The sequence below is a fragment of the Motacilla alba genome, chromosome 15, assembly GCF_015832195.1.
Source record: "Motacilla alba alba isolate MOTALB_02 chromosome 15, Motacilla_alba_V1.0_pri, whole genome shotgun sequence".
Classification (NCBI taxonomy): Eukaryota; Metazoa; Chordata; class Aves; order Passeriformes; family Motacillidae; genus Motacilla; species Motacilla alba.
The window spans coordinates 11,584,722-11,609,325 of record NC_052030.1 but is presented as its reverse complement, the minus strand read 5'-3'; the positions used below and the strand labels follow the sequence as shown (position 1 = coordinate 11,609,325).

Below are 24,604 nucleotides of genomic sequence, written 5' to 3'. Positions count from 1 at the left end.
CTAAATTTCAAATTATTTTGAAAACCTATTCCTTCACATTTATAAGCTGTTTTTTCCTAAAGTACTTGGGTTTCTGTTTTGAGACTTTTTTTAACAAATCCTTGCTCTTGAAAATTCTAACATGGACTTAAATTGTTCCTTTATTTTAGAGGTGTTGGTGCCATGGAAATAGTTGCCATGGATATGAAGCTGAGAGGAATGTACATAGCCAGACAGTTGAGTTTTTCAGGTGTAACTTTCAAAATCGACGAAGTTCTGCTCTCGCAGGAATATGTTAAAATGTACAATAAATCTGTGAAACTGGTAAGAACCCCTTTTGAAATTTGCTTTTTGTGTTGAGTTCTGAGAGGTTGGAGTTGGTAGAAATCTGAATGCTCCTTTTCTTGTTTAGTGGGTCAGTGCTCGAGAGAGGTTTCAGCAAGCGGCCGATCTCATCGATGCAGAGCAGCGCATGAAGAAGTCCATGTGGGGTCAGTTCTGGTCAGCTCACCAGAGGTTTTTCAAGTACCTTTGCATAGCCTCAAAGGTGAAGAGGGTGGTGCAGCTGGCTCGGGAAGAAATCAAGAATGGCAAAGTAAGTTGATCAAGACTAATTTTTAAACATTTGTCTTGAATGTAAAGCTATTAGAATAATTTTTAATATATACATATATAATACAAATATTTTCAGTGATAGTAGGAGCATGCTTTTGTACTTCATGGTATCCAATGAGCAGAAATTCAGGCAAAATAAACTTACAGCTCAGTCATAGTGACAGTATCTGGTATTCATTTGCCCTTCAGTGCGTTGTCATTGGCCTGCAGTCAACAGGAGAAGCAAGAACATTGGAAGCTTTGGAGGAAGGTGGTGGGGAACTGAATGACTTTGTTTCTACAGCAAAGTAAGACTGAGTTTTAAAACTGTTCTGTACAAAACTAACCTTCATCCAGCTTAGAGTGTGTGTGTAGTCATTTGTCCTTGTGTGTGTCAAATGTCATCAGTGCACAGAAGGCCGGGAGTCCTTTAGTAGTGATGTTCTTTACTGAAGCTACCTGTACCTAAAATCTGGCAGCACTGCTCAGGTGAGGCAGTGGTTGTCTCCTGGTTCTCCTGGCATTCCAGACTGATGGTTTCAGGTGTGAACAGCTCGTACTGTTCTCAAACTGGGAGGATGGGGAGACCTGCCAAGTGTGTGCTGCATTTACACCACAGCAAGTTACAGAGCATGACTTCCCTCTTTGATCAGAGGGACCAGAGCCAGTCCCAGGGCTGCCTTGCTGAAGATCTTCATTTACTAATTTAATCTTGTACTTCAATTGAGCAATAAAAAAATGGCAGTAGCAATGCCACTTGTTATCAAAAACAAATTTAACAAGTTGTAACAGTACTGTAAAAGAGATGTGTCCTAAGAAGGTGACAAATTACAGTCATGTGGGTGATAATACAGAGTGTCCAACTGCACTCACAAGGAGTCATTCTTCAGAGAAGTCAAGGAAGCTGTTCAATGTTATAGGTTGTACTTTAAATAAATGCAAATTCCACTGAGCAACCCTTTTTTCTTCAACAGAGGAGTATTCCAGTCTCTTATTGAGAAGCACTTTCCAGCTCCTGACAGGAAGAAGCTGTTCAGCTTGTTGGGAATTGACCTGACTGCTCAAAGTAATAACAATTCACCCCGAGACAGCCCTTGCAAGGAGAACAAAGTAAAGAAACGAAAAGGTAATGCTGGAGTTCCTACACTAATGCCAAAGTGAAAATGGCAACTCCAGAGCTGCCTAAGAGTGAACTTTGTGTGGGGAAAAAAGAGAATATCTGTACAGTCATCCATGAAAGGGAATGTATTGCAGATCTCTTAAGGCTGGAGGTTGCCATTATTAGATGTTACATTTCTGATAAGCAATATAAAATTTACAATTTTGTAAATTGTAAATTTTAGTTAATTTTGCTCAAAATTGGGTTGATCTGCTATGGAACCTATTCCAAAATGCCTTGTCTGTGTCAGATCGCTTCCTGATGTAGTCACTCAAGTAACTTTCTTTGTCTTGAGGCTCAATGAAGAGAAGCCTAATCCCACCCCCTTCCCAAATTGATTATCTTAAAAGTAGGTGATCTAAAAAAAACCAAAAAACTTGGGAGAGAGGTCTTGTTTAAAGCCTAGATTCTGTTAAAAGGTCTGTTTTCAAAAGTTGAATGTTTTTCTAGTTTCTGTGGTAAAACAGACCTTAAAGTGTGTAGATTACACGGTTTAAACTAACTTCTCTTTCTTCTGGAATGATGGAATTAGGTGAAGAAATAAGCAGAGAAGCCAAAAAAGCCCGCAAAACAGGTGGCCTTGCAGGGAGCAGCTCTGATGAGAGTGAAAGTGAGTCTGATGCTTCAGACAATGAAGAAAGTGACAATGAGAGCTCCAAATTTCTGAGTTCTGGAGACGATGATGACTTCAACCCGTTCAGAGATGAATCCAGTGAAGATGATGAAGATGGTAAGAGTCTAAGTGTTTCATCCAGAAGGTAGCTGTACTTGCAGAGAGTAAGCAAAAAGTCTTCCCAAACATTTCACTGAGCCACAGATGAGAGTTTACTAAGCAGGTAGTTTAGTTCCAGTGATGTGGAATTAGTAGAATGTGAAACTTCAATTATGTTTTTGTACACTGGAATTCAGACTTTTCTAAGTTACTTTATGCAATGAGAATGTGTTTGTTTCAAAGGGATGGATGGCTGCTTAGTAAATATTTAAATTTTTTTATTTAACTCCAGATCCCTGGTTGATTAGAAAAGAGCATAAAAAAAATAAAGAAAAGAAAAAGAAGAAAAGCATAGACCCAGATTCTATTCAAAGTGCCTTACTAGCCTCTGGTCTGGGATCCAAAAGACCCAGCTGCTTCACTTCCACCGTTGGAACCACCACTTCTAGTACCAACACGTCTGGTAAGAGCAGCTTTCTTTGATGTTGATTCATTTCCTAGCAGTCAGGCAATAAAATTCTAAATCTTAAAGAGTCTTTCTTAACTTTCAGCAAACAGTAACACGAACAGCAGCTTTGTAACGAGTCAGGATGCTGTTGAAAGGGCCCAACAAATGAAAAAAGAGCTGCTGGATAAACTGGAAAAGCTGGCTGAAGATCTTCCACCTAATACACTGGATGAGCTTATAGATGAACTGGGTGGTCCTGAAAATGTTGCAGAGGTAGGCTGGTGATCACATATTAAGAAAAAAAGTGTGTTTTTAAAGAGGTTGTTTATCAGGTTTAGACAGTGATCTCAGGAATGAGAGCAGAGGTTACTCTGCTGATGCCTCTCAATAGAAGAAATTTGAATATTGTGTTAGAATATTGGGGGAGAGCTCTGAGTGGGTGAACATGTTATTTCTGAGATTTGATAGCTTCTGGTCGGGTAAATATCACCAGTTTCCCTTTTGTGTTACTGTGGTCTGTTTCTCTGGCTGGCTGTAGTCAATTTGCTGCCGGTGTGTATTAAACAGGCGGGAGCTTTGGCTCATCCTCCAAGGCAGTGGAGATCAAGAATCTTTGTGTTGATGGAAAGCCTGATTAATTAATCTCTCAATAACTTCAGAAAAATGTCTTTAAGCTACCTGTTATTATCAAGTAGCAGCATCAGTGTGATTTAGAAGACCCTGTTAAAATCAGTGGCAGCCTAAGCTGTCTGTTTAACTTATTTTCTTCGTGCTGCTGGTAAATCCCTTATGAGCAGTGCCATAATACAGCAGCATTTCTACACAGATTTGCTCTGTCATATTCCACAGAGCAGACAATGGTAGTTCTGCACTCAGAGTAAATTACTGAGCATTTTAACGTGGGTAGATGGATAAATAAACTGCTTGGAGCTTTTGGTGCTGGGCTGGTTTTGGTGTTGCCCCCTGAGCTTGTTCCCCTCCAAAGATGACGGGCCGCAAAGGCAGAGTGGTGAGCAACGACGATGGCAGCATCTCCTACGAGTCACGCTCCGAGCTCGATGTGCCCGTTGAGATCCTGAACATCACAGAAAAGCAGAGGTTCATGGATGGAGATAAGGTAATCTTTGAAGAGAGACTGTAGACAAATGTGCCTGATGCCATAGTAACTCTAAGCTGTTCACCAGTGACTGGCAGGTAGTGTAAGTACTGGTTAAGAAGCACTTTCAGTTCACTGCTGGTTTGTTTTTCAAATCCGTGTGTTTAAAGGTCAGGCTGTAGTTTGGGTGACCCGAGGCCTGTGCTTGGTGTGCACCCATGTGCCAATCTGAAACCTGGCACTTTAAGCTGGTTTTGTAAAGCAATAAGTGTTTAAAAGGCAGATTTGTCATTCATGTCTTTGATTCATTGATCTGGGCCACTGTGCAGCTCCCCTTCCAGGAGGAAATAATTAAATTGGGAAATGGGGGAGACCACTGTAAGAGAGCCTACAGTGAGGAGTGAAGGGAAAAGGTGGGGCCTGTTAACCCTGACAAGGATTGGGAAGTCACACTGGGAGGAGTGCTGGCTTCTGCCCTTAATGTTGCACTCTGAAAGAAAATCCTGACCTGAATAATGGTAGAATTGCATCTGATAAAAGAAGTGGGGGGAGAAAGCCCTTCCCAATGGTTCACTTGGGCCGTGCTGCCACAAGAGGGCAAATGCAGTAAATGTCACTGTGCATGGAACTTGTGTGGTCCCTTGTGACACTTGAGGGTAAAAACTCAGGTTCCTGTAAGTGATTTGTGCACAGTCCAAACATTTACATTCTTTCAAGGCAGATGCATTCAGGCCCTGGAAGGGCTGGATCCTCTTCCCTGTACAGCATTAGCAGCAACGTTTTGTCTCTTCTGGCGCTTGCTATTGGAGCAAGCCTGTGTCCCTCCCCTTTTCCTTCAGAGTCCAGGCCAGTGTCAGGGAGACCTGTCCTCTGGCATGGCAAGTCTTTGTTTGCACAGAGAGTTGTTGTTGAAAAGTAAAGCAAAACCCCTTCCTTTCTCTCAGAAAAGTTCATTAGCATTTTAACTCTGATACAGAAAGCCACACCTTTGCTGCCCTCCCTCTGCCTTGTGAGTAACAGTGAAACCATTCCAGACCCATGATTGGCAATAGTTGTAAAAAGAGAATTTTTTTTTTTTTGGAAACTGAAGCTTGATCTTGGATTTATTGCTAACTAAGAGCTCTTTTGTCAATCATAGAACATTGCCATCATCTCAGAGGCTGCCAGCTCTGGTATCTCACTGCAAGCAGACCGCAGGGCCAAGAACCAGAGGCGGAGGGTTCACATGACCCTGGAGCTGCCGTGGAGCGCGGACAGAGCCATCCAGCAGTTTGGTAAATCACTCACTGTGTCCTGAGCCTGCACGCTCGGGGAGAATAACTGAACTTACTGCTAACGTGGAAAATCAGATGGAGTAGGCAACCTCCTAAGGACCCCTCCAGTCTCTTGTACCATGAACAGAATCAGCTCTATCTGTGCTTGTAGCTAATGGCTTTGAAAGCTTTGAAAGAAACTTCACAAACAAGCCTAGGCTGCAGCTTTGGAGTTTCATTCAAATATGAAGTGTCTTCATAGAAGTTGCCACAATTTCTAGAGTATCTCTGTGCTACCTTCTGTTTGCTGTATTACAGCAGAAACTAAATTTAAGCAAGATTAAGTTCTACCTTTTTTCCTTGCTCTTCACAGTTTGTATTTTATTACAAATATTCAATGAAATAGAATTTATCTAATTTACATGCTTCTACTTAATTATCCAGGAAGAACTCATAGATCCAACCAAGTGACTGCTCCAGAGTATGTGTTCCTCATTTCTGAACTGGCAGGAGAGCAAAGATTTGCATCTATAGTTGCAAAAAGACTGGAGAGTTTGGTAAGATGTTTCAAGAGGTCTGATCCTTCCTTTGAGAAAATGCAACTTAGATTTCTTTTTCTTAAAAGTTGTATTTAATGACAAGGATGTGTCTTAACAGGGAGCCCTCACCCACGGGGACAGACGGGCCACAGAAACTCGAGACCTCAGCAGATTCAATTTTGACAACAAGGTAACAATTCTGTTTCTGTTGGACAGCTCATGCTGTGGCACTTATTCCACAAATAACCTGTTGAGGAAGGTTCCTCTCCATCCCCTACCTTTAACTGTATCACCTGCTGATGGAAGGCCTCTTTCTGTAGCCCATAATTCTGTTTGTGAAGCCATGTGGAACACATGTGTGTAAATCACTTTTCTGCTCTTGCAAACAAAGTCTTAAGTAAATGGTGTGTGTCCTTTAAGCCACAATGAAAGATTAATTTGACATTTCTAATTAAAAATTAAGACTGGGCTGTTTTCAGTCATGAACTGCACTTCATAAAGGTGATAAACAATTCACTATTGCACAGAAAAGCTTTTAATTGTGAATTATAAATACCTGTTAAACCATGTGTGCCTGCAGCTGTGGCACAAACACTGGATGGCATTGACAGAACAACTTCCTCTCTTCCACAGTATGGCAGAAATGCTCTGGAGATAGTTATGAAATCCATTGTGAACTTGGACTCCCCAATGGTCTCACCTCCTCCTGATTTTCCCGGAGACTTCTTCAAAGGTAAGGCTGTGACAGCTACCTTTTGGTCCTTCTCCACTACACAGAAAACACTGTTAGAGCTGTAAAACATTGTTACAATTTAAAATGATCAGCTGAGACAGATGGGAGTAAAAGCCCAGTGAGTCTGTGCACGCTGCTTGAATGTTGAAGTTCACACATGAAACCAGATCTGTGAACTCTCAGTGTGAGGAATGTTCTCTATCTGCTTGGCCAGTGTATTATAAACAGATTTTTATCTTCGTTTTCTCATTGCCTGTTGGAACTGCTCTGGTGCATGGTGCCATTGGTGCTTTCCCCTGCCTGGGCTTCCTGCAGGGACAGAGGCAGAGCTGTGTCTTGCTTATTGATGTGTTAGGTGGAAACTGCAAGTAATGGGAAGTGAGGGGTGTCAGAGGCTTTGGAATCAGATCCTATGGCTAAACAAGCTGTTACTTCACTGGGTTATTTTTAGATGGCAAAGCAGCCATGATTTAACTTTTCTCTTTCCTAGATGTTCGTCAGGGATTGATTGGTGTAGGCCTGATCAATGTAGAAGACAGATCTGGAATACTGACGCTTGATAAAGGTACTTGGGTGCTCAGTGTACCTGTAGAATGTCCCTGGGAACATCTCATGTCACAACAGTGCATTCCCAGCAGCAGAACTGAACTTGAAACTGTCTAAAAAGTGACCATTTTTGGAGAACTTAATGTTTTCTGCATTTCTGAAAGAATGTATTTAAGTAGTATTTGTAAGAGTCTTTGAATACTCATTGAGAGCTTATGGTTATCAAAGTTAATCTTTGACCTAATGCATGTATTTCTTACTCTTTTTTAAGATTACAACAATATAGGGAAATTTCTGAATCGAATTCTTGGCATGGAAGTCCATCAGCAGAATGCTTTGTTCCAGTACTTCTCTGACACGTTAAATGCAGTTATTCAAAATGCTAAGAAGAATGGGAGATATGACATGGGCATCTTAGGTGAGTAAATAATTCACAGTGCTCTTGAACCGCAGTGAGAACAGAGCAACGGAATCAAACTCTGCTTTCCTTTTCAGATTTGGGCTCTGGGGATGAGAAAGTGAGGAAGGCAGATGTTAAGAAGTTTTTAACTCCTGGATATTCTACCTCTGGACATGTAGAGCTGTACACAGTAAGTTAATGCTGTATTAGGCAGTAAGTTTTTACAATGTGTTCAGTCCCCGGGTGTGTAACTATTTTAAAGTTGTTCCCACTCAAATACCCCTGCACTGCTCTCTTGTAGATCAGTGTGGAGAGAGGAATGTCTTGGGATGAAGCAACAAAGATCTGGGCAGAACAAACAGGTCCAGATGATGGATTTTATTTATCACTACAGGTAAGATTCTTCTCTCTTGGATTATGTTCTGAGGTTTTGGGGGCTAAACTGAAAAACTTATTTGTTCAGTTTTGCAAAATACATTGAGTCCTACTTTAAAATTAATTTTAAGGTTTTTATAACTCTGAGTATGAAATTCTTCCTTTTATCTTCTCAGGATATATTCGTGTAGGAATAAGAGCCCAAATTAATAGCTCTTATTTAAACCTGCAGCAGGAAATTGTGGTTTCACTGAGGTTAATGTGGATTACTGTGTTCTAGAGGTGTCCTTGGTTGTACTGTTGTACTGTTACACACCCTTATTGCTCTGTAAAGAGCACAACGTGGAATCACTTAAGCAGGTACTTTCATCATGTGTGAATTCAGGAAGTTTTTATTTCTTTTTTTTTTCCAGATAAGAAATAACAAGAAAACAGCAATTCTAGTAAAAGAAGTGAATCCTAAAAAGAAGCTTTTTTTGATATACAGACCAAATACTGGGAAACAACTCAAACTAGAAACATGTGCAGACCTGAAAAAGAAATATAAGAAGGTAACCATTAAAGTTATGCTTGTTTTTTAACTTAGAAAAGTTTGAAAATAATTATCATGGCTTTATTTTTTTGTATTTATGTATAATTTTGACAAGTTAAAAAGTAGGCTTCTCTCTCCAGAGCAGAGGTTTTATTTGTGTCTTTTTAAGCAGGTCCACATGATTTTGGCATTCCTATATCCATTTCTGAATTTCTTTCTGAATATAAATTATCTGTGGTGTGCTAATAAAAAATGAGGTTCCTTAAAGTCTAGGAAGTGTTGAATTTGCAATAACTTAAGGAAACTCACACCAGGTGGATTATTGAAAAATCTCTGAGGTTCTGCTGTGTTTAAGCAGTTTACTCATCCTTTGGGATGGATAATTTGAAATTATTATAATGTAGGATGCTGTACCTCTGTACACCATCCTGATGCTGCTGCTCCCTCCTGTCTCACGACAACAACCAAATTCTTTTTATTCTGTGTAAGTTTTGATGTGTTTTACTTCATCCCCACTTTGGATGACTCTTCCAGGTACCTTCTGAGGATGCTCTGCCACACTGGCTGGAGCAGTACAACTCCTCTGCAGACACCTGCACCCACGCCTACTGGTCAGTGTTTGTGCTTTAACTTCTGTTTCACTTTGGACTGGTTTGTCTCTGTTCTTCTGTCCCTCCTGTAAAGCCTCGTGTTTCTTGTGTTAGGGGAATTCCCCCATGACCACTCAAATGACCCAGCTTGTGGCTGAAAACATTGAGCTTTGCACTTGCCTCGAGTCCCAGTACATGAGATGAATGTTAATGTAGAAATTACACTCACAGTGACTCAGGAGTGGCTTGTGCTTGAAGTGTCTTCATCTCTTGTTATTGTAGTCTGATAGTTCAAATGTTATTGGGGGGACTGTTTAGGGATGAGATGGATGTCAGGAACAGCTGTTCCTCTGCTGCCTCCTGTGTGGCTGGACTCAGCTGATGGCTGAATTCCTGAGGAGCTGCATAACTGGTAGAAGTTTCAGATTAATATTGGAGCTTCTGAAGTGCCCTGATCAGATACCAGTGTCCTGTAACGTACTCCAGCTCTCAGGTGACCTCAGTGATGGTATCTTTGACTCAAAGCTCTGTCTGTGCATTTTGTAGATGGTGCTTAACTAGGCCAGCCCTTCCCAAAGCTTTAGCATTACCTGTGCTCAAAGTGTCCTTCCCTTAGTGTGTGCCCGACTCTGAACACACCTCAGATAACCACGAGTCTCATTTTTAACGAAATTAGACGCTTTCGTTTGCAGAATGGCTTTGAAAGCTTTTCTCTCTGCCTGCAGGAGAGGCAATTGCAAGAAGGCAGGCCTGGGGCTGGTCTGTGAGGTGGGGCTGCGCTGCAGAACCTACTACGTGCTGTGTGGCTCCGTGCTGAGCGTGTGGACGAAGGTGGAAGGAGTGCTGGCCTCCGTCAGCGGCACCAACGTCAAAATGCAGATCGTGCGCCTGAGGACAGAGGATGGGCAGAGGATCGTAGGTGGGTGCATGGCTGCTGCTCTGCTGCTGCTCTGCTGCACCCTGGGGTGCCTCTGACTGCTCAGTGCCTCTGTTGGCAGCCACGTGGCTGAGGTTGGATAAAGGTGTTTAAAGGGATCAGGCTTGGCTGCTGTGGAGGGGCAGAAGTACAGCTGTAGAAATCTACTATACAGTATACTGAGGTTAGTGAAGGCAGGTTTCTTTTTCAGCCAGGCTTTGGAGCACTTGATCTCAGTTCTTTGGATTAACTGCAGCAAAAATGTCATGCACAGCCTGCTCCAGCCAAGGTTCTCTGACATCATAATGGCTCCCCTTTCTTCCCCCACTTTTGGCAGTTAATAGTAGGCCTTTGAAATAATTGTTTTTGTGATTTTTGAGCTACTGGAAGTGTGTAGAATGACTTCAAGATAATTCTCTTCACGAAACCTCATAGTGAAGCCTTCAAAACAGGGACCTCAGAAAGCAAACTCTCCAAATGTTTTGTTAAATGTGGACTTCCTGTGGATGTGCCAGTATCATGGCAGCTCCTCCTCTAGTACCAGTTTTCTAGGATGTTGGAAGTAGGTTTTTCCATGTTTAAACTTTCATGGTGATGTAACTTCTGTGAGACTGGAAAAGCCAAAATAGCTGACTTCTCATGAAACAGGTAACATGAGAATAAATTTCATTGTCAGGCAAAATGAGAACTTTTCTCTTGCTTCACAACCTAAAGGATGTGAAGGACTGAGAAGCAGGACTTGTGGCTGTGCTGATCAGACTTGACATCAGAACAGTCATCATTGAATATTGCATAAATTAAAGGGTGCAATCATCAGCCCCAGCTCTTAATGAACACAACTGGTGGTGTTTTTATGAAACCATTGCTGTGTTGCTGTTCTCAGGTTTGATCATTCCTGCAAATTGTGTGTCGCCCCTCGTGAACCTCCTGTCGACGTCCGACCAGTCGCAGCAGCTGGCAGTGCAGCAGCAGCAGATCTGGCAGCAGCACCACCCCCAGAGCATCACCAACCTCAACAACGCATAAGAGGACGAGCTACAGGTGTTGACTTTGGTGTTTGAGGAAAAGGCTGTAAAAGCATATCACTCGCATAAAAAATCAGGGACAGATTCCAAAGAAATATAACTTTTTCAGTTCAGTTGTGTCTCAGATACTTTGGGAATAAAGAGATCTAAAAAGGTTGGTAGAACTGAAAGCCAGCAGTTGTTTATGGTGGTGCATCTGTCTTTCCTTATGCTCTCTGTAGTGCTTCCTGTTTGCTTTTACTTTTGGCCTTTTAAGCTACAAACCACAATTTGTTTGAAAATGCTTGAAAATCCCCAAGCAGGCTTTATTTTTATCTTGTCATACAGTGCTCAGGGTTTAACGCAGTGCATCGATGCCATTGCTGTGGGAGATCTCGAATGCATGTATTGAGTATATATATAGAAAATATATATTGGGTTTTTCTCTTCAATTTGAGTTTATAAAAGCATGAAACCTAGAGGTTGCACATCATGCACTCAGGTTCCTTCCCAGTTTCTGTTTGACAGTGCATGTCTTTGGAAACGGGCATGGACGGCATAAACACACGAGGCAGGAATTCAGAGAGAAACACAATCTTAGTTGTACAGCATTGGTTATTGCATTTTTATAGTGTTTATACCCAGGTGTTGCATTTTTTCTGGTTCTCTCCTGGGAGTTATATATTTGAGTCTACGACATGTTCTTTTTGTGATAAACATCTTAAATTAAAATTAGTTCATTTTTAATGTATTAATGGTATTCCTAATGTGTACTGCAAAGATGGCTGGATGCCTGTTTTCCTTAAATTGAAGCATTTCCTTAATCTGAGGTGGTTATGGAAACTTAAGTGCAAATTCACTTCCATCTCGCATACAATCTTATATTTTTTACTTCATTAACATAATTTAATTTGTCACTTTTAAGATGAAACCTTACTTGAGCTGTAAATTAGAGAATGGGAAACACTTGAGGGTTCCGCTGTATGTGCTGTTTCTGTTATGTTTAATATGTTGTAAGACATTGTAGAGTTTATCTGGAGCTGTTTAAAAGAAATTGTAATGTACAAATGTGAATAGTCACTTATCTATAATATGGGTAAGTTTTGTTTTGCCTATAATAGTAGATGTTTATAAGAAAGTGAAGGACAATGTTTGTCATTTCTTGCTTGCACAGGTTGCACTATTGAAAAATTGAGATTGTATAAACCTGTCCAAAAAACTACAAGATAATGATCTTGTAGATGTCAAATAAAAGTTATTGTACTAACAAGAAGTGGAGTCTTGTTTAGGCAATCACCATATTCCAAAAAAAAACTAACAAGTCTGTACAATTGGAATCCGACAGGACTTGGCATGTTGCAGGCTGCTCTAACCAGGCTTCTGTCTTGCAGCCCAAATCTCTCGGCTGAACTCGCTAGCGAGGCAAGAGCTAAACTCTGTCTAAACCTCCGTGTGTGTTTTAAGGAAGGCTCAGCTCAGTTCCAGAGCAGGATGGCTGCAGGTGTGGCACCTCTGAAGCACTCGGTGAGCCACTCGAGGGTCAGAAAGAGTGGGGCAGAAGAAGGGGGTTCCCTTATGGAATTATTGCTCCTGTGCCAGCAGCTCGGTGTGGTCACCAGGAAAAAGGAATTTGCCCAATTCCTTCAGCTCCAGCCTGAAGTGGTCAGGAGGGAGGAATCCCCTGCTCCTGCTTGGGATAACTGGAAATGCAGATCTGGAATAAATGCCCTGCTGCACCTCTGTAAACAGCTGGATGCAGGTGCTCAGTGTTGGGGGATCGGCAGTGCTGGGAGCAGGGATGGGGAGCTGAGCCCTGTCACAGGGAGCTGCTGATGCCCTGCACACTCCAGAGCACGGGGTGTGGGGGAGGCTGTTCCTGTGTGCTGTACCCACCAGGGGATGTATTTGGCACCCATTCCAGGAGCAGGGCTGGGATTTTGAGGAGTGTGTTGACAGATTACTACTGCAGCAGACAGCAAACCAAAGTGCCAGTAACGACAGGCTGCGTGTGGCTGCTGCTTAATTGTTACTTGCTGTAGAAACTTCTGCCATCTGAGATGGTGACATAACATTTTAGGTCTTGATCCTCAGTAAAATAGTTCTGGAAGTGGTAGATTCACAATTAGTGATTTTTAATTTTTTTTTTAATAATGATTTAAATACACTCTGTTCCTAAGTGCTCTTCTCAGCCTGGTGTGCTCGCTTGGATTGTTGGGATGAGCAAATCTGATATTCCCTGTATTGATGAGCAAACAGCACTATTTTGCTTCAACCTTTTAAATTTCCCATGGACTTGTGTCCCCTGGAGGGGAACAAAGCTGACAGTACTTCTAAGATCCATTAGAACTGTTCCTATTCCAGAATTCCATTCCTCTACTTGCTTTTCTTTGCCTGCTCCTTGCACCATCACTGCCTTGGCTTTGCCCTCCACTTACTAACACAGCTGCAGCCACGGCTCTGGACTGTTGTAACATCTTGAAAGTTAACATCGAAAAAAAAGAAAACAGCTTTCAAGCCACAGCAATATTTTCTCTCTTGAAAATTCCTACTCGGTGCTTGGGGTGTGGATTTTGGCATTTGTTCCTTGCATGAGCTGCTGATAAAGCCTGGGGAGAAAGGGAATAGAAATTGCCCTGGCTGGGGTAAGAGCAGTGGATGGTGTCCCTTTGCAGCACTGCCTGTGAGACAAACATCTTCCTGGGGAGGAAAAAAACCCAATTATTACATCATAAATTACCAGGCCAGGCAAGGGTGGTCTCTGTGTTTTCCTGCTTGTGGGGTATTGATCTGCTTTGTAGAAAATGAAATACAAAATGCTTTGTACATCTGAATGGGTGAATGTGAAACCTCTGAAGGACAGAGGGCTCTGGTAGCAGGGGCAATGGCTCGTGTACGATGGCAGCAGCTCCTGTACCGGGTGGATTTTGGAATTGTGCTGCAGGAGGGGAAGGTACATATTTGAGTTGATTTGGGAACTGAAAACCCAAATTTTGGGTTCTTTTTTCCAACTGTCCCTTGACAGCAACTAAATTATGACTTGTTAACTAGTTTCATAACTAAGATGTGTCTGGCATGATAAATGCAATTATAACCCCCTCGAAACCTCCTTGCACTGCAAGTATTCCACTTTTCCAGTGGCTGTGTGGTTCATTGGGAACACGCTCTTCTTGTAAGGACTGAAAGTTCCCCAAAGATGCAAGTTCTCTGTTCCATGTGTAGTATTTTCTTTGTAAATGGAGAAATCTCTGCAACCTGTAAACGCTTGTTCAAGTGAATTATCAAGGGGTTTTGTATTTTTCTTTTGTGTTTGGAATAACTTCACTCGGCTCCCAGTGCAGTCTGTACATAACTAGAGCCTGTTTGTATATAGAGGTGTTAAAGGCTACTGAATTATTGAATGTAAATAACTCTCGTTTTCCTCTGTGGTTTTTTCCTTCATGACCTTCCCAAGATGTATTCCTATTTTCTCAACCTGCCACACGGGCAGCTTGTGTGTACTTTGAAATATATATAGAGCATATATAAACCTTCCAGGGTGTGTGTGTGCATTGTAGATGTTACGTGTTGTCATCTTTTCTTTTCAAAACTTCGTTGTCTGTCTCCCATGATCCTTTTGATGCTCTGTGGGTTGATTCTGCATTTTTAGTGTAAAATGCATTCTCTTGAGAGAAATGGACACAAAGTGGTGCGTGTTCATTGGTGGCTCTATCACAGAAACAAATACTGGAGTTTTCCTGCAGATTGTTCCCTTCAGTCTTTTCAGTATTTCAGAACTTGAGCTTTAATCCTAGAAACATTTCTATTTTCTTCCACTTATTGGTATCCCCAGCTGGGCATTCAGCAAACTCCAAAAATCAGAGTTCTAGAATTAACTTCTAACACATCAAAGTCTATTATTGCTTTTATATTAAATGTGAACTGTCTTAAAAGTGCTCTAGAGTGGCAGTGATTGAGAGCAGAAAAGAAGTGTCTATTTTAGCATTTTCCTGGGAAACTTTTGAGCTTCCTGTCACGTCTAAAAGCACAAAATGAGCGTAATGAAACTTTCCCACCTTGGGAAAAAACAGTGCAGGTTTTTAATTGCCAGGTAAAAATAATATATTTCTATCGAAGTTGGAGATGAATAAGAAACCCCATTAATTGTCTGTCAGTTATTCCAGCAGCTGTCCCGTGGCTTTGGCCCTTCCCCGGCGGCAGGGGAGGACTGTGGCCCTGCAGTTGTTTCAGTGAATTGCCGAGTCTGAGCCAGGGTGAGAAGTGTGCAGCTGCAAATAGCAGCACAATCCTTCTGGTACTTTCTGTGGTCGCCGCGGGCTTTAAGCGGGGAGTGCTGAGCTCTCGGGGGTGCTGCTGTCCCTGCTGGGCTGCAGGGGGACAGAGCTGGCAGGAGGAACAAACACAACCACGGCCGGCGGGAGCAGCGTCGGCCCCAGGCGCTGCTTCGGTTGTGGAATGAGTTTGAAAAGCAGCAACTCTCTTCTTAAGGAGAAAAATGGAAGAAAAGGCTGTAAGGTGCTGTTTCTCAGCCCCACTTGCAACAGCTGCAGGCAGGTTGCCCCTAAAAGCTTCTGCTGAATGGAGTGAGATGTAAAAACCTGCAGAGAACTTCTGGGTCTGATGTGCTTCGCTGTTTCTTTATTGGCCCAAAATCATTTTTGAGTGAAAGGGGTTTGAGGCACCACTAAGATTCAAGAACAGGAACTGGACAGGGTTAAGCTGAGGCCAAAACTCGTGGAAGAAATCTTTTGCCTGCTGTGTCCTGATCCGAGATGCAGGATTCTGTGCACCTGGCGTGCTGGGTGTGAAGGATGCTGAGAGGGCTGGGTGGAAGCTCAAAGTGAAGCATTTGGTGCTCTTAGAACAGGCAGCTGAACCAAAACACAGAAGAATGATCAGATTTAAGTGATGTCCTGCAGTGTCAATACCTGAACCAATGAGTGTTACGTTTTATTTTGTAAGAGCTGGCTTTGATTGAAGTTAGCTGTGCTTAGGGCATCACTTCAGTGACAGGGACCTTGTGGAGGAGTAGTTTTCCTACACTCAATTTGTACTGCGAAGGATAAAGAGACATTTCTGATGCCATATATATTTATGTCTCTTCTTCCTGTCTCGGAGAAGATAACCAGGAAAATGCCAGCTTCCTTGCAGTCACAGAATTGCATTTTTATTTGCCAAGTAATTTGATTTATTTTTCAGTCATTGGCATATTGAGTTTTATTGGAGGTGGGTGTTCACTGCCTCGGCACCTTCCCTGTACCCCAGCCCTGCAGTAACTCACTGGAATCTGCTCAAAGGAGACACTGACTCTTTGAGTAGGGCTTTGCTGTTAGAACTTGTTCATTTTCCACCTTTAACGGTCCAAGGTGACAGAATCCCAAAGCCACAGAGGATTCCAGCTGAGTGGTGGGAGGTGTTTTTATTGCCTGCCCTAATGGGAGCCTCTGCCAAGCTGGAAGCCTCCCTCCTGCAGCCTGGGGTTGTGCTGTGTCCCAAATGTCCCCAGAGCAGCAGGACTTGGAGTGCCTGGCAGTAAAACATCAGCAGTGTTTAAGATTTATACCCCCAAAGATGACAAACAGAAACATGATGGACTCTGCACTCAGTTCTTTATTTTTTGGTAAAAAAATTTGTTAAATAAATTAAGCTGGTTACTACTTTGGGATTTTTTTTTCTTTCCCCTTTTAATTTTCTGTTCTGGAGCTTGCCCACAGAGGTGCTGGAATGCCTTTCAGCAGCACATCTACATCCATTGAACACGCTCATTGTCACACCATTTTAGGATCCCTCAGACTAGCAGAAGTCATGTTCTGGTGATCCAAACAGCTTTTCTTCCAATCCACTTGAATCCTGGCACTTAACCTGGTTAATGGCACTGGTAAATCCAACTGGTTTTATTGGTAGTTAAGAGCAGACTCTCAGCATTCTTGAAGTGCTAATTGTGTTGGGCTTAAAAAAGAGAGGAGGGTTTATAAAAGCTATATCAAGATTGGAAAATATCAACTTCATATTTTATGCAAAGTATGAAAATAGTTTTCCTTTATCCAAAGAGTTAGTCTGGGGTAAACAGACTAATCTTAGTTTTGTACATCATTTAACATTGACTTTTAGTCTCATTTTCCCCAAATATGGAAAAGTGATGATGCCAAGATCTCAGCAATAAAAGAAGATGCCCAAACCTCAGAATTTAATTATTCATTTTCACAAAGCAGTAGACTTTGTTCTGTAAGTAAGGGAGACATTTCTTAAGAGAGGTTTTGGTTGGCTGCTTTCCAGCATGTAAATAATACACCTTAAAAATGCCAGCGAGGCAGTGCAGGAGCTGACAGCTTCTTCCTTTGGAAGTCCGGGTCTGGTTTGTGTGTTCCTTCCACATTTATGAAGTGGAAGAACCGACTTTGCCTCTAAAAGCACAATGAACTGCAGAGCGTGAAGCAGAGCTCTGTGTCGGCTTAGCCAGAGTGAGTGAAATCATAAACCAGGGTGCAAGCGATTGAATCCCCCCTGGGTACGGTCCCCCCTGAAGTTACTCGGAGAGAACACAAACGTGGAGCAGTGGAACGGTGACGATCTGAGCCTGCACGATTCCCAGCGTTCCCTCCCCGAGTGGGAATCCCGGGCTTTGGGACAGGGCAGAGCTGCTCCGTGCCGGCAGCCCTTGGGATCGAGACCTTCCTGGCGCCAGCTCCTGCCTGCTTTAGGGAGGGCCCCAGTTCTGCTGCCCCCGGCCCGAGCCACACGCGTCCCCCGGCCCTTGCTGCTCCCCGGGGCTGGAGCGCGGCCCTGGCTTCCTCCCCTGCCTGTGTCAGGGGAAAAGCCCATTCCCGGCCCGCGAGCTGCCGGCGAGGGGAGGCTCCCGGGGAGGATGCCAGAGCCCGGCCCGGCCTCCCGCAGCCCTCTGGGGCCTCGGGCTCTGCCTCGGGCCGCGGTGTTTGATCGCTGGCGAGGCTCGGCCTCGCACTGCGCTGCTTCAATTCCCGGCCGAGCCATCGCCCGTCAGCAGCGTCTGCCAGGGCTGTAAATCCTTCCCATCGCGGATTGTCCCTCCCTTTCTGCGCGCACGGAGCGCGGGGGCACAGCGGGGCGGCTGCCGGGCTGCAGCATCTGCCGGGGCAGCTGCCTCGGCTCCCTGGGGAGCACCCACAGCGTGTCCCCTCCCAGGGATCCGCGGGACCCCACGGCCTCCCCTTCTTGCTTTTGTAGAGGGAAGAAGGGGTTTTTAGGCAGTGTGCCAGGGCAGGAGGCTGCTGTCGCTCTTCAGGTAGATGTTTAGGCAGAGTTTGATCGTTCGGCTCAACGATCGTTCGGCTCACGAAATACTTCGTGTTTAGCATGCCCGTGTGCCAGTGCCTCCGCGGGAGAGGGGATTGGCACTGCGAGGCTCTGCACCCACATTCTCACAGGGCTGGGCACACAGGCTTCCTACCAGTGGTCCTCACACACCGACACCAGATTGGCAAGGGACTTCAGGGCTCTCCCTTCTGCTCTGAGCCGTGTCCTGGGGCAGGAGCCCAGCAGACGTGTTAGACTCATCCTGGCAAAAGCTGTGTCTGGGCTGTGGGCTGGTGAGAGAAGGAAATGCCATCCCCTGCAGCGCCAGCCGAGGGCTGTGTGCCACCGGCAGAGACACCGAGGGGCCTCCCGTGGCACACGCGGCACTCAGGCTGTGCTGTCCTGTCGCCGTGATTTACCTCCTGCTTTTCCTCCTTCCCCCTTCACCCTGCTCGTCTCTCCCCCGCCAACTCTGGGTTGTTGTGAAGCTCCACATTCCTTTCCTTACAGTCATTTCCATTTTCCAGCCCTGGGCTTTGCTTTCACTCTCCTCCACTTCCTCTGCTCAAATGACCAGTCACAAAACAATTAGGGATGCTCCCACCAGGCTGCACAGTTGGTGCTGCAGGGCGGCTCTGAGCGACAGAGGTGTTTGTGCTTCTGATTGTTCGTGTCAGGCGTATGACACCGGTCAGGTGACACTTGCTCTGCACTCAGAAGGTTTTCTGTGGGGCTTAACCCCAATGTGTCCCTTCAAACTGTGATTTGAATCTGCAGCTCTCACAGGTGCCACGTGGATGGTTATTTCACACGGACAGGGGTGTTTGACACCAGCCTGCCTCCAGGAATCACTCCAGGCGAGCCAACACTCGGCTTTGCTGCTGTGGATTCCTGCTCTCCCAGACGCAGAGAGGGTTCAGGAGCTTTCCCAGACAGGGCTGGGATGAAAGCGAGCCTCAGAGCCTCCTCTGCCCCAGCCAAAGGGTGGGGTATTCCCTGCCCCGGGCCCACAGCAGCGCAGGGAGGGAGGCAGAGGCAGGGCCGTGCCGCAGCCCGGCAGTGCCAGCTCACTCCTTGGCACAGCCTTCAAGGGCTCAGGAGTGGGAGGGAAGCGGGAGTCCAGCCCACAGGGCAAGAAGGGAGAGTCCTTCCAGGCAAACTGAAGGAATCGGGCAGGGTGGAGCACTCGTTTGTCTGGAAAGATGATGCAGAGAAGCCCTGTAATGTGGGGATGAAGTGATATTCCATCCCTGCAAGCAACAGCAAGGAAGGAGGAGCCCCTTGGCCCAAGCCCCACCATCAGCCGACTGCCTGTGCCCTGTGCCCAGCAGAGCAGGGAGAGCTCTCCTCTCCTCTCCTCTCCTCTCCTCTCCTCTCCTCTCCTCTCCTCTCCTCTCCTCTCCTCTCCTCTCCTCTCCTCTCCTCTCCTCTCCTCTCCTCTCCTCTCCTCTCCTCTCCTCTCCTCTCCTCTCCTCTCCTCTCCTCTCCTCTCCTCTCCTCTCCTCTCCTCTCCCTGAGGGGGCTCTGTAGTTTTATTTGCCAGTACTCACCAAGGAAAATGAAGCAGTTTCCTTTCTACTCTTTGCTGGTTTTCATTGGAATCTGGGCTGGTTTTGATATCGGTGCCTGGTGCTTGTTTGCCTGGCAAACTGCAAGGAGGAAAACTTTCATTAGAGAGATTCCAGGCCTGTGCTTTTGTGGCTGCGGGCTTGGAAACTTCTCATTCCTCCTCCGTGGTCCTCCAGGGAGACCTCCAGCCGGAGCAGGAGAGAGCAGGCTCTCTGCTCGCCCTGTCTCAGAGGTAAACCCAGAGCACCATCGAGGCCTCTTAATCTTAAACCTTTCCAGCCCCTTCCCACAGCTTTACAGGTGCTATTTGCTTTTTCTCCTGCCGGTACAGACCCCTGGGAGGCAGAGCGTCCCCCTCGGAGATGGAAGGAGCCTGGAGCCGGCTCCTCAGCCCAGAGGGCAGCACCCGCGCGGCGATGCGGAGCAGCTGTCTGCCTGGCAGGGCTGCTCCGCTTGGCAGCCAGACAAAGGACTCAGGAGTAGGAGGAAAACAAGGCTGGGAGGGAAAGTCGCTCCAGATAATACGGCATCTGGCCCTGGGAGGAACCATCTCGAAGTGGGGAGCAGGGCTAGACCGGGAAGAAGTTTGTCGGGGAGGATTTAAGGGGGAAAGCCTGTCTGGAATAGGAATCCACCTGAAATCGAGCTTCCACCTGAAACTGTTGCAAGGATTTCCTGGGGCCTGGCTCTGGCTGCTGCTGCAGCACTCCTACATTGGACACTGTACCACAGCCCTCCTTGCAGACAGTCTCCGAGGGATCTTTCCCCTGGAGGGGAGCAACCCAGAGCTTCCAGAGGGATTTTGAGCTGTAAAAAGGCAACAGAGCTGGGGAACGTGTATTTTTATTCACTGGACACTGTACCACGGCCCTCCTTGCAGACAGTCTCCGAGGGATCTTTCCCCTGGAGGGGAGCAACCCAGAGCTTCCAGAGGGATTTTGAACTGTAAAAAGGCAACAGAGCTGGGGAACGTGTATTTTTATTCAGGATTAGGTTGGTTTTGTGCATTGTGGTGAGGATGGGGCAGTAGGCAGCAAATATCAGCCAGAAAAGGCAGATCACAGAGGAGGGACACCAAGGGCTGGCAGCTTTCTCTTGGGAACAAAAAAAGCATGAGGGAAACTTTGTAGCATCAGCAGGAAGCAGTTGTGGGGAACAGAGACAGGAATGGAAGGAGCTGTAGCAAAGCGATAAGAAAGGAGCAACATTGATGCCAAAAAAGCACAAAATGCACAAATTTCCCTCTGTGCCAGAGTCCCAGACGGCCCCAGGGACGTGCTGGGTGTCCTGGGGAAGGAAAGGTTCTGCACCAGGAGCTGCTGGCTCATTGCAATCACAGTGAGAAAGGTTCTCAAGCTCTGCAAATCATCTTTGAAAATGCTGTTTGTTAAAGCTGACACTCACTTGCCCCTACCACTTGTGCTTTCCACAGAGGTTAAACCTTGCCTTCACCCAAGATTTAAAAAGCTGAATTTTCAGCCTAGGCCTACCAGAGGCTTTTCATTTTGGTTGATGATGTTAGTTGTAGCACCAGAGCAGTTTGGAGACTTGAAGATTAAATTGGTGCTGAGCAACTCGAAGGTGCATCTGTGGTTATTTAACGAACGATGCTGGATCACCAGAAATGTGGGGATAAGCGTTTGAATATAAACTCCCTCTAGGAAAAGGAACAAACTTCCCACTTTCCCCTTGCTGCTGCATGGGGCTCTGTGGTGGGTATAGGACAGCTAGAATACCCCCAAGTCACTCAATTCATTAAGCTTGACAACAATTAATTACATTTAAATTAGTGCACAAATTTAATGTTTTACACACGTCAAAGACATGCCAGGAAAAAAAAAAAAAGAGGGTCTCACTGTGCCATCTTTAATTCTTCTCATTGTTGGTTTAACCCAAGGTGATGGGGAACAAGCCTCGTCTGCGCTCCTCATTTGCAGGTCCCCGTGAGTGTTACAGCACAGCTCTGTGATGACTGTTTGTTCTGTTTCCAGATAAAAGGGGACAAACAAGTTTGTTTCACAGCATGGCCCCAGGCCCCCGGCTCCGTGGCAGGGCTGCCAGCACCTTCCAACATCCCGCTTTGCATGTGTGTTCCTCACACCCTCGCCCGGGGCCATGGCACCGACCCCGCAGAGCTTTGGGAAGGGAAAACCTCCTTCAAATCAGTCCCAGCTCTGGCGAAGCAGGGGCTGGAGGCAAACTCAGTGGAAACATTGGCTGCTCAGTATTCCCAGTGGTTTGGGAGGAGCAGAGGTGAGGAAGTCAAACCAGGAGAGGGAACAGAGAAAATGCCAAGAGAAGAAAGGGGAGGGCGACACAGCGAATGCTGCAGATATTACACAACTCAGAAGAGGTGACTGTACCTGGAAAATGGAAAACACATCATCAGTGCTTCTTGTAGTGACTGAAGAGACAGACACATCTTCCTGTCCATCCTCCCTTGCTGGAAAGCAGCACTTCACACGTTTATTTTTAAGTTACATCTCAGCGTGCAGAAGGCTTGCAAATGTCACCTGTGTGATAAAATGGCTCTGCTGTATTTCCTGCTCTGTGACTTGGCCACTTGGTGATGAAGAGCCGCTTTGGCTGTCAGTGAACACGACCGAGCCATCAGGCTGCAGAGCAGGGCCCTGCAGCTCGCTGCACACAGCCTGGAGCTGGAGCTGCCACTCTCGAGGCACAGCTTGCATGTGCAGAGCACAACTCCAGCAGCGCAGCCCAGCCTGGGACATCAAACAAGGTGAAACCGCAGGCAGCCCCTCCAAGGGAGCTCGAGTCTGTGGCCACCCCGCTGAGCAGCCAGCCCAGGGCCCGAGCACAACGGTGGTTTTGTTCTTGTGGCCACACCTGGTTCAGAACAACTGCAGTGAACCCTCAGAGCACATGGCAGATGGGGAGAACTCGCAGGTACTTCCTACCCTGCAGTGAGTGCCAAAAAAAATGAGTAAAGTCATCTTAAATAGAGTCTGAGGCCAAGCAGTAAGTTTGTCCTCTACCAGGGTCTTGTGTCTCGTGTCACCACTGCTGCCTGTGCCCAGAAAACTGCAGAGCAGACATCAGGTACCCAGATCTGGCACTTTTGGGCTCCTGCTTGCAGGACAAATGACACTGCCCTGCAAGCCCGACCATCTCATCAAGCCTGGCCCTCACACCTTGCTCCAAAGCTCGCAGCGCCTTGTGCTGAAGGAAGAATAAACTTTACAGGACTTTTTCCGTATCCTCTGCCTCCCCCTTGGAATATTGAATATTTTGAAGCTGTCTTTACAAAACCCAGGCAAAACACGAGGGATCTTGTTCTTCACAGTGTTGCCCTGAGCTCAGTTTTGTAGAGTTGGTGTAAAGCTGTGAAAAACACGGCAAGCTCGGGGTGCTCCTGTTTCACTCTCACTTGGTGTGACTGTAAACAGCCACAGGATGGAAAATCCCAGAGCGGCGTGCAGGACTTCGCTGGCCTTCCAGGATTCAACAGAAAGGCTGTTATTTACAAATCTGGAAGTGGAGCTTTAGGTTTGCAGAGTTCTCACTCACACGGTGAGGGTTTACCAGGGCAGCTTTTCAGGGCTCTAAGAATTACACAGTTGTAGTCACAAGCACCAGTGTGAAACGACTGTCACTGAGCGTGTAATTCTGAGCCTGGGGCTCTCAGGACCCCTCTCTGATAGACCAGGGCATGGATCAGTTGTAAGGACGGTCAGGAATTCACCAGGATCACTGGAGTCGAGCACTTGGTCTGGAAATAAAATACAATGGTGTTTCATTTGGCACCAGTCAGAATTTTCAGATGCTTGTTTCGTGCAGGGCATGAGAAGGGGGCTCAAAGGCTGCTCCTCTTTTCCCATTCTCCCTCAATTCTCCTTTATGCAGAGGAAATAATCAGATTGCTCCGTGACTGTTTCCCTGTCTCTGTGATGGAGGTGTTACCTGCTTCCCTCTGCAGGGCCGGCCACTCTGGGCCTGAGCCCGTGTCACTGAGCAGGAACGTGCCCCTGATCTCCAAGAAGCAGGATCAGGCTCTCTGCGCCTGCTGTCACTGGCATTACGAGCAGTATGAAGCCATGGACAGACATTAAGTAGCACACGCAACAAAACTATCAGATCTCAGAGTGGCTGCTGGTAAAATACACCTGGGGGTCTGATGTGGGGGGTCTCAGGATGAGCTGTGCACCTAAGGAGAGATTGTCCAGATCCCAAGCAGTTTTGTTGGGATAAATCTGGAGTAATTGAACGATTTTCAAGTGCATTTGATATGAATTGAAGGAGCAAATAGAAGGTAGCAAACCTGAATGTCTTGCAGTGAAAGGGATGACTTCTGATGGCAGATGAATGCTGGAAAGCTTCATAATTTAACATGATTTAAAAAAAAATTATTAAAAAAATTTTGGTGGGGAAGTTTTACTGCTGCTTGCAAGCAGAAAATGTGCCAATTGTCAACAAGATCCGTATTTTTTTAGTCCCTCAGAAGCTGCAATCCACATTACCCTTCCACCTTCAAGCGGAGAGAACTAGTGGTTTGGAAAAAAAAAAAAAAAGGAAATAAAAAAGTGCAGTTTTTTTCTTGGCGGCATCTGGGGGGGGGGGGGTGGGCGAGGGGAAAAAAAAATCTTTTATTTTATAATTATCAACAGGTATTTTCCATGGAGATTGGCGGGGGGGATGAAGGCGGGGTGAGCGCCGGGCCTGAGGTGAGGGGGAGGCGGGAAGGCGAGCCGCCCTGAGGGCCGCCCGGGGCTGACAGGGGCCGCCGCCCGCCGCGGGCACAGCCCGGCCAGACCCGCAACTTGTGCCAAAACTTTCCGAAGTTAATTAAAACAGCTCCCCCCCCGCGCCACCGCCGGGCTCCGCGCCGCCGCCGCCGCCCGCCCGCCCCGCTCCCTGCCGGCGGTCCCTGAG

At 45.9% G+C, this 24,604-nt stretch overlaps 1 protein-coding gene and 1 long non-coding RNA gene across 2 annotated transcripts in view; one reads left to right on the top strand and one right to left on the bottom strand.

Annotated features, from left to right (window-relative positions):
• Positions 1–14,407, top strand: part of SBNO1 (strawberry notch homolog 1) — a 31,242-nt gene extending 16,835 nt beyond the window's left edge. Inside the window, exons 13-32 of the mRNA XM_038152292.1 lie at positions 150–303; positions 392–574; positions 784–881; positions 1,548–1,699; positions 2,265–2,462; positions 2,737–2,907; positions 2,996–3,165; positions 3,878–4,009; positions 5,127–5,262; positions 5,686–5,798; positions 5,899–5,970; positions 6,414–6,513; positions 7,004–7,078; positions 7,331–7,477; positions 7,555–7,649; positions 7,761–7,853; positions 8,248–8,385; positions 8,901–8,977; positions 9,682–9,875; positions 10,756–14,407. Coding sequence (XP_038008220.1) covers positions 150–303; positions 392–574; positions 784–881; positions 1,548–1,699; positions 2,265–2,462; positions 2,737–2,907; positions 2,996–3,165; positions 3,878–4,009; positions 5,127–5,262; positions 5,686–5,798; positions 5,899–5,970; positions 6,414–6,513; positions 7,004–7,078; positions 7,331–7,477; positions 7,555–7,649; positions 7,761–7,853; positions 8,248–8,385; positions 8,901–8,977; positions 9,682–9,875; positions 10,756–10,898 — 2,641 coding nt within the window. The 3' untranslated portion in view covers positions 10,899–14,407. The remainder of the gene's footprint in view (positions 1–149; positions 304–391; positions 575–783; positions 882–1,547; positions 1,700–2,264; positions 2,463–2,736; positions 2,908–2,995; positions 3,166–3,877; positions 4,010–5,126; positions 5,263–5,685; positions 5,799–5,898; positions 5,971–6,413; positions 6,514–7,003; positions 7,079–7,330; positions 7,478–7,554; positions 7,650–7,760; positions 7,854–8,247; positions 8,386–8,900; positions 8,978–9,681; positions 9,876–10,755) is intronic.
• A 1,600-nt stretch (positions 14,408–16,007) lies between these two features.
• LOC119707382 lies at positions 16,008–23,394 on the bottom strand. The gene is made up of 3 exons (XR_005258758.1): positions 22,078–23,394; positions 19,696–19,794; positions 16,008–16,822 (listed from the first exon to the last, which is right to left on the bottom strand). It is a non-coding gene; the product is annotated as an uncharacterized LOC119707382 (long non-coding RNA).
• Positions 23,395–24,604: the final 1,210 nt, after the last annotated feature.